The 8,873-nt window shown below is 42.8% G+C and overlaps 2 protein-coding genes across 2 annotated transcripts; one reads left to right on the top strand and one right to left on the bottom strand.

Annotated features, from left to right (window-relative positions):
* Positions 1-16: 16 nt before the first annotated feature.
* On the top strand, positions 17-1,743 carry LOC139415857 (chromosome transmission fidelity protein 8 homolog). Its single transcript, XM_071163994.1, has 4 exons — positions 17-77; positions 475-530; positions 830-920; positions 1,061-1,743. Exons 1-4 carry the CDS (start codon positions 18-20, stop codon positions 1,292-1,294), a joined length of 441 nt encoding a protein of 146 aa, XP_071020095.1. The 5' UTR covers position 17; the 3' UTR covers positions 1,295-1,743.
* Positions 1,744-5,389: 3,646 nt separating this feature from the next.
* Positions 5,390-8,257, bottom strand: LOC139415849 (hyaluronan synthase 3-like). Its single transcript, XM_071163987.1, has 3 exons — positions 7,613-8,257; positions 6,726-6,827; positions 5,390-6,598 (listed from the first exon to the last, which is right to left on the bottom strand). Exons 1-3 carry the CDS (start codon positions 8,255-8,257, stop codon positions 5,669-5,671), a joined length of 1,677 nt encoding a protein of 558 aa, XP_071020088.1. The 3' UTR covers positions 5,390-5,668.
* Positions 8,258-8,873: the final 616 nt, after the last annotated feature.

The following is an 8,873-nucleotide window of genomic DNA, read 5'->3' as shown; positions in this document are numbered from 1 at the left end:
TTCGTGGCGGGAAAAACATGAAAACAAACAGGACTTTTTTTATTTTTTATTTTATTAACAACAAATCAATACAGAAGGTACATGAGGGAACACAAGTATATACAGATTATATACAATGGACAATCGACCTAGGGGCTACAATATCACATTACAATTACACAAGGACCTTAAGGGACATAACTTACATACACTTATAATTCTAACAGCTTTTTTTGTTAGTAGAGTATTTAATTGTCTTAAAATACAGTTCAATTTATTTTTGTAGGGTAAGAAAATGTGTTTTTTGTTTGTAAATTGACATTTGTGTATATGAAATTTGGCCAAAAGAACAATGAAATTAATTACATAAAAATGTTTAATCTTAAAACAAACAGGACTTGTCAGTGACAGAATTAGCGTTAATGCGTCATTATATTTACCTAACAATATTGCATTGTTGCCTGTGTTGCATCTCTCTTCTCCTCCCCTGGATAGTGTTTCAGTTACCTTTCTGCGAGCAGCACAATGGTTCTAATTGTTAAAACTTCAAGGTAAGACTTCTCAATCAATTGAATTCTTATACATGGTCAATTCAGAGAAGTTTTGTCTGTCTCGTCGCAGAGTATGAAAACATTCAGGATAGTATAACTTTCCTAGCTAGCTAACTATTTCATTTCGTCAGATGGTTATAAACAGAGTTCGATATGTTGAGAGACAGACAGCATTGACACTCGCAATCAGTCAGCTGTAGTGTATGAAAGATTAATTTCATCATGTTTAGTGACAATGTTTGATGTCTATGTATTTGGTGAGAACATCTGTTTTTACTCCCCTATCCATCCCTGTCCAGTGTGGATGGACCTGGTCCTACTGAGTGGCTGCTGGTTGAACTCCAGGGGGAAATGATGTCCAGGCAGAACTCTGGATTGGCTGGGAACCTGGTGGGAGATCTGCTCTACACCAAAGAGGCACTTGACAACATGGCACTATAATGCAGTGCTAGTACACTCTTCTGTTACCTCTTTCCACTCAGAGATGTTGTGTCTTGTCTTTACTGTGCTCACCTGTGTCCCCTCCCCAGGGTGTACCTGTGCTCATTGTGGGACACCACATCCTCTATGTGAAGGTGGTCAAACTGGAGAAGCCCTTCGCTGTCCTGATGAAACACTCTGGCCTCCCACAGGGGGAGAAGGTTCCCATGGAAATCAACCAGCAGAACCCCACCACCTACTCTATTTCCTCCCTCATCAAGAAGAAGCTCATCTTCAATACTCGCCCAAAGCCCATCATCACTAATGTGCCCAAGAAACTGTAGTGAAGTGCTTGGTCATATGCATTATAGGGCTCACTGTCGCAAAACACTTTTAACTGGAAAAAAATTTGACAAGTTCAGATAGTCCCTGTTGCAGTCTGTTTTCTTCCGTTTTGTGCCTAATGACCTTGACCCTGGTCACCTCTATGGGAGCAAAGGACATGCCGCACTCTTAATGACGCCAGACCCACAAGTATGGAGCACCCATTGCAAGACTGTACTTGAGACACACTCCTCTGGCTTGAGGTTATGGGACATCTGAAACTAGGCTGTGTGCATATTTGTTTTGTTATGTCAGTGGTTACACTGCTGGAATTTGCTTAACACTTGCACTTATCAGATTACAGGATTTAGTAATGTCTTGACATGACATTTGTACAGTGATTACTTTCAGATGGGGAAGAAATCACCACAACAGTCGAATGAGAATATTTTTTTATTCAGATAAAAAATACATTTTTTTTCAACTGCTGTACAAGTCGGAAAAATAACTGTTTTGATTTGAAATACAAAACCTTTTTCCAACAACATGTCTTGCCTTCTATATTTAAACATAATGAAATACATAGGTGGTTACAATACTTTATTTTCAGCTATTACATACCAATAAAATGTGTATTTTATGTTTCAATAGCCATATGCTGGTGATTGATTGTGATTTTTTTTTGTACCCTACTACTGTATTAGAAATGCTATCTTGGTTTGCTACTTTTACATGACAGTTATAACTGCCTGTTCTAAATCTACATGAAGCATCATCCCTAAATCATAATAGGGATATTGGTGATATGAGTGATGTCTCGTCCATGAAACTACAAAAAGACAAGTGTGGCAATTTTGAACACTAGAGACCAAACTACACTGAATAACAGATCATTGTGCTAACTACATCACATTGTAAAAATAATGTAAAACGCTATTGTTTCAGGAAATGTACAAATCCCATAGTTCCTTTTAAATATAGGTCTATTCTTAAACCCATAATTCTTGTACATCTTCAAAATATCTTTGAATATATACAATACACAAAATATATTACTTTGCAATATACTGTGAAACATTGCCTTTATGTAACATTGAATGTTGTATGAGCTGAGATATCATGGTTTGTTCGATAGGCTCAACAGTTGTTCTGCGGCATTGAGACACCTTAGAAAAGTCTGGCATAGATTTTCAGTCACAGACGTATTGAATAGTTACATAATTATATTCAAAACAATTATAAGACTGGGTTTTTTCATGTCAGATATGCTTACATCATATGGCTGGACATCTACAGTCACTCAGCATTATGAAACCGATTGATTTGTTGTCAAACAGTGGCAGGCTGTATCAAGGAAATCAAAAATTGCTGACAATATTGTAGACTGAAAGCAGATGTTCAGCCTGATAGATAGGCTATAACAAAGATTGTATTTGACATCTCCACACCACACAAACAAATGTCAGACAACACTGTCACAGTCGTCTCTATGGTGTCCTTGCCTCTCATTTCTTCACATAATCCAAATATGTCAAAATCAGAAGACTCAAATCACCTTTATTCGCCAAATAAATGTACACATACTCATAATTTTACTTGCTGATATGGTGCTGCTAGTTTACACACATCATACATGTGCATAGAGAGTCTTATTACACAGTCACCTGACATACACCCTCAGGAGTAGAAAGGGAAAGGTAGGCCACATCTACATGTTAAGACAGATTAATAATAGAGATTAGTTTGATGTCTGTACACAATTCTAAACACTAAGTTCAGTGTTCCAGCATTCAGTACTTATTCCTTAAAGAGGACCAAAGGGGTTGCAAGCATCCCTAGCCTCCTAGTGGCTGTTTATGGGAGGTCCCTTCTTGGCATGCACATAGAAGTGTAACCATAGATGTCCACCATTTTTGCTCCATGATGGCTGAAGGGACCAATTCATCCAGCCACACAGTACAAAATGTCCCCCTCTGTGCCTGGCCACCCCACCCCACCCCACACTACACACAATCTCTCTGGCTGGCTGGCGTCTCTTAATGGCCTTGTGACTCCAACATGTTTTCCAATATACTGCCTAAAACCAACCCCATTAATGACCACAAGTAACTGAATGAAACACTTGTGTAAATGAGGGATGCAAAGTATATTGAAAGCAGGTGCTTCCACGCAGGTGTGGTTCCTGAGTTAATTAACAATTATCATCCCATCATGCTTAGGGCCATCATGCTGAGCAGGCTAATATTTTGGCTACCATGGCTATGCCATCAGTGGTGTAAAGTACTTAAGAAGGAAAGGAAAATAGTCCAATTCATGCAATAATCAAGAGAACATCGCTGGTCATCCCTACTGCCTCTGATCTGGCGGATCAGAGGCAGTAGGGATGTAAATTATGTCTACATGTTGGAGTGTGCCCCTGGCTAACCATAAATAAATAAAAACAAGACAATGGTGCCGTCTGGTTTGCTTAATATAAGGAATTTGAAATGATTTATACTTCTACTTTTTCTTTTGATACTTTAGTATATTTTAGCGATTACATTTACTTTTGATACTAAAGTATATTTAAAACTAAATACTTTTAGACTTTTTCTCAAGTAGTATTTTACTGGGTGACTTTCACTTTTACTTGAGTCATTTTCTATTAAGTATCTTTACTTTTACTCAAGTATGACAATTGGGTACTTTTTCCACCACTGGCCCCCATATGATGACAATGCCCCCCATTGACAGGGTATGAGTGATTGTGCATGAAAACGATGTAAGCCATATGCCATGGCCATCTCAGTCACCAGATCTCAACGCAATTGAACACTTATGGGAGATTCTGGAGCTGTGCCTGAGACAGCGTTTTCCACCACCATCAACAAAACACCAAATTATGGAATTTCTCGTGGAAGAATGGTGTCACATCCCTCCAATAGAGTTCCAGACAATTGTAGAAACTATGCCAAGGTGCATTGAAGCTTTTCTGGCTCGTGGTGGCCCAACGCCCTATTAAGACACTTTATGTTGGTGTTAACTTTATGTTGGCATTGCACTCAGGAAATAACTTCAAAGTACTACATTTTTGTGGGGGCTCTTTATCTGTTTAACCCCAATTTCAGTATAAAAAAACTCCTAAATAATGTGGTCACAATTCATGGCCACCAATACTTGAAGGAATTGCAAACAATTTTGTGCCTTGTGAAACTGGTGTGGAGGTTGCAGTTCTGAGCCCCAACAACAGCAAACTCTAATTCATAGCCAAGACAACACTGAAAACATATTCCTGGTGGCCCACAAAGTTTGTACTTGAACATCTATATCACCTCTGGAAATGTACTGTACCATCAAATTGACCTACTGCATCATTTGTAGATAGAGGCTGAACAAGTCTGTAAACAAACATTGTTTTATGTGTCTTGTTTGCACTTTCAAGTTTCAAGTTATGCAATCCTCATTTAATAAAATAATATGAACACAACTTAAATAGCACACAAGTGGAAACTTCCACGACATTATCTCCATTCTCCAACAACAAAAAACACATGTCAACTTAGACATGGTAGCACCTACACTAATACCACCTGACCTTGATAAAATGGGATCATGTTTTTATTTTCTCATGGATTTACAACTAATAACAGCAATGGAGTTAGTACTTATGTTGTATTAATGGTACGACATGTCAAAAAACAAGTGCTCTTTGGTCATAGTCTACAGTACATGATGGAATTAATGTGGGATTATCCTCACTTGGAAAAGTACATCCTGTAATGAACACTGCAGTATAATGTGAATACAATTTGGCACCCATAGAACAAAATGGCCACTGAAACTCACTGACTCATTCAATTGAGTGTCAATACCCTTGCAAGCCATTAGCTTACGAGCTAAAAGTTTACCCTGGGCCTGTTCATCAGCACCAAATGTATTTGTAAGTTATGTTTGTATAAATGTTAGATTGTCTATCAATTTTTGTATTACAAAAATACAACTGTAGATCATTGTGTGTCCTGATTGAGGCAGAGAAGGCCCTCAGCTCAGTGCATCAAGTAACACATCAACATTGCTTCATACTGACACACACCGTGTCATAACTCTTATGATCTCTGGTATATCCTGGCCACACCTTGTCCCACCATGGCCAAACGGGCTGTGTGATAATGTGCTTTATATCCATGGTAAGCACCATGGCCACTGGTAGAGGACTCTGTACTGTAGAAAAGGTTTGTAACCTACTTAACCAAGTCTCCCAGGTTAATGTGTGAACTGTCCGTCCATTGTCATTCTACAACACATTCATGCCCCATAGGTCCCAGAGGTTTAGCACCATGGAGACAGAGTGGTGGGGCCACAGACTGGCTCAGTTGTTCTAGCAGCACACAAGGGACTGAACAAGGATCCATGTCTTATGCCTCTGCGTACGGCAGGTGGTACTGCTCCTCCCTCTTGTTGCAGCGCTTGGCCACTATAGCCAGGTAGAGAACCAGCAGAATGAGCCAGTAGCAGGCGTACAGGATGACCCCAGCGATGAGAAGCGCTTTCTCGGTTTCACTGAAGGGCTCCTGGGTCTCACAGTAGATGGTGTAGGCAACCCCACCCAGCAGCACAGCCCCCCACACTGTGACGGGCACCACCCCTATGAAGTTCACCACAATCTTCCTCCGCCCTGACGTGCCCCAGCCAGCCTTATTGATAGTGAGCAGGGCAAAGATCTTGGCTGGTAGCAGGCTGGACATGTAGAGGAGGGAGTAGAGAGACATGAAGATCATGACCAGACTGCCCCTCAGGAAGCAGGCGTAGGTGGCCTTCACCATGCCAACCAGTTGCACTGTCAACAGGAAGAGAAGGATGTTCCACAGGCGCCCGCGGTAGAACAGGTGGATCACTGTGGCAACAAGGAAGAAGGGGAAGAAACCCGTCACCACAGACTCGTATGTCATCCAAAGGCTGTGCTTGTGGAACCAGAGGGCATTGTACAGCCACTCTCTGAAGTAGGACTTGCTCCAGCGGGTCTGCTGATTGAGCCAGCGGAGGTAGCGCGTTGGCGTTTCAGTCTGGCACTTGGAGCGGGCCGTGAACTTGGTCTTGTAACCGAAGCTCAGCACGCGGTTGGTGAGGTGGCGGTCGTCACCAAAGCTGCACTTGCTGCCCAGGAAGGTCTGGTGATACCAGGGCTCTAGGAACTGCTGCAGCAGGGAGTTGCGGTACATGCCCAGGGGACCACTGATACACTGCACACAGCCAAAGTAGGACTGGCAGGCCCGCTCCACGTTGAAGGCCATCCAGTAACGAACACTGCTCAGGAAGGAGATCCACGAGTCATACTTATTCAGGATCTGAAGGGAAACAGAGACAAGTGAGGAGAAACTGTTACTGGTGATTCAGTAGAAGTAGTAAATACATTTAGAAAGGATGACAATAAAAACAATGTGAAGGGTCTTCTTAGAGAAAGAAGTCTCTCACCTGAACATCTCCACCTACTCCGCCCACCTTTGCATCCTCTTCTAGAATCTTCAGCATCTCTATGGTGCACGCTGGATCCAGAACTGTGTCTGAATCACACACCTGCAAAGCCACACATACACAGGTGTATTATTTCCATCCTTGTAATATAACTGACATGGAGCCAAGTTGGTGGTAATGGGATTGGCTTTGACAGTGGATTAATCTAATTTGCTTATCCCATCACACAATCAGCTATTGATCTTACTACGATTGCTGTAGGGATGATATGTGTGCAATACACACTGATGTGGTCTACATTAATAAATGAGTGGTTAAGTGTTTATAAATGATTGCAAAAGACCCAAGAATGAAGGCTTAGGGACACAGCAGGTGATTCAGGTCCCCTGTGTTTCATCAGGTGCCACTCAAGTTAGCTGAAAGAAATTAGAGACTTCTGACAGCACACAGGTGTTCAAGAAGTATACAGAAGAGATCCAGCTGAACAACTGAACTTTGACCCTGGCAATGCAGTAATATACTGTATTATTGCTTTATGTATACAGTATGCAAGCCCAGGAGAAATGCAGACATTTCAATCAGTTGCTATAATATGTAACACTTGAGAGTGTATAAAAGAGTACTCACTTGGGAGGGGGGGAAATGCTGCTCGTGACTGGCCTTTGAGTAATGGGATTACCTCTGTGTGCGTATGTGTGTGTGTGCGCGCGCGCGCGTGTGTGTGTTCGCAACTTTGAGATATTGCTCTGTAATGGAAGAGCATCGATACAGGGCCTTGTGCCAACGTCTGTGGAGACTCAGTCACAAGGAGATGAGGTTACCTATTTATATCAAGCAGAACAGAGGACCCGTTGAGAGATGCAAAATTTAAACACAAAGAGACTTACCTGCATATAGTCCACAGAGTCTCCCAGGGCTTTGAAGGCTGTGTACATCACCTCTCTCTTCCCTCCCCACTCCTGCATGATACAGGAGTAGCGACAGCCTCTCACTAGCCTGGCCACACGTGCAGCCTCCTGCGCATGCAGGGACGCTGCTCCAGTCCCCCCTCTGCCCACCCCTCCACCCCCGTCACTGTGGTAGTTCCCCTTCCACACCACGCTGCCAGCCTGGTCCACTCCACCCATCACCTCCTGGAAGATGTCCATCATGTAGTGGTCCTCCGGTCTGTTCCCGTCCACCACCAGCACCACCTTCAGGCTGGGGAAGGAGATGCGGCGCACGCTGCAGAGGCACTTCCTCAGGTAGTCTGGGTCCTCCTGGTAGGCTGCGATGCACAGGGCCACAGAGCGCCGCAGGTGCTGGGGCCGGGCGGGGCTGCGCATGTGTCTGTGCTCCAGGAAGGCAAACAGGCTCTGGAGGAAAAGATGCAGGGACAGGATGGCTCCGTACAGGCCGAAGGACAGGTGGTGCTGCTCTGTGTGGATGAACTGATAGCCAGTCACATAGGCCAGCAGGATCCCAAACAGGACCACCGTGGCGAACAGGGTGGTGGTTACGATATGCAGCACAGTCCTACAGCGAGAGGGCATCTGGGGGGGAAAGGAGAGGGGAAGGAGTCAGAATGGGGACAGACAGAAATGTTGGAGGACAGACAGAGCTCAGGCTGGGTTTGGATGGAGGCAGACAAGAAACCACACGTGTTTAAGAAAATCCAAAGCAGGTAATACACTTGAGATGCCTTATATGAATTCATCAAATACCATTTTTAGCCAGGCCTTGAATGTATAAATACATGTGGTTGGGTTTGTTTAGTGGTGAATCTATTTTATATTGCCCACATCAATAGTTGTCTATACAGTGATAGAGAACACCCAGGGATAGCTCACACAGGCTTGCCCTGATAAGCTCCTAGGAACTACAGGCAGATGATGAGTTCACAGGTTTACATATTCGACATGTTTATTTGCTCCCTTATTTCAGTAAATGTAATTGTAATTTCCTGTCTTTTCTGTCACACCCTTAACGACCAGTACTCTTCTGAAACATACACTAACTAGGCTATCCACTTTTCATAACACTAAATAATGGGATTTTTGGCTACGACGAAAAGTAAAGATTAAGATTCAAGCAATACCCAAATTTTTCCAAATGAAAGAATGTGAAAGACCTCACCGAAAAAATGCAGAATAAACACGGAGAAACAGC

Source organism: Oncorhynchus clarkii, chromosome 1, assembly GCF_045791955.1.
Source record: "Oncorhynchus clarkii lewisi isolate Uvic-CL-2024 chromosome 1, UVic_Ocla_1.0, whole genome shotgun sequence".
Taxonomy (NCBI): domain Eukaryota; kingdom Metazoa; phylum Chordata; class Actinopteri; order Salmoniformes; family Salmonidae; genus Oncorhynchus; species Oncorhynchus clarkii.
The sequence above is the reverse complement of the archived record's forward strand: the minus strand, read 5'-3'. Positions and strand labels throughout refer to the sequence as shown.

Bases quoted from the DNA above. Each gene is read 5' to 3' on its own strand.
- LOC139415857 (XM_071163994.1), top strand. From the start codon at position 18: ATGAAAACAAACAGGACTTTTTTTATTTTTTATTTTATTAACAACAAA. The intron at 78-474 runs GTACATGAGGGA...TCCCCTGGATAG, and splicing joins ACAACAAATCAATACAGAAG to TGTTTCAGTTACCTTTCTGC. The intron at 531-829 runs GTAAGACTTCTC...ATCCCTGTCCAG, and splicing joins CTAATTGTTAAAACTTCAAG to TGTGGATGGACCTGGTCCTA.
- LOC139415849 (XM_071163987.1), bottom strand. From the start codon at position 8,257: ATGCCCTCTCGCTGTAGGACTGTGCTGCATATCGTAACCACCACCCTG. The intron at 6,828-7,612 runs GTAAGTCTCTTT...GTGGCTTTGCAG, and splicing joins ACTCTGTGGACTATATGCAG to GTGTGTGATTCAGACACAGT. The intron at 6,599-6,725 runs GTGAGAGACTTC...GTTTCCCTTCAG, and splicing joins GAGTAGGTGGAGATGTTCAG to ATCCTGAATAAGTATGACTC.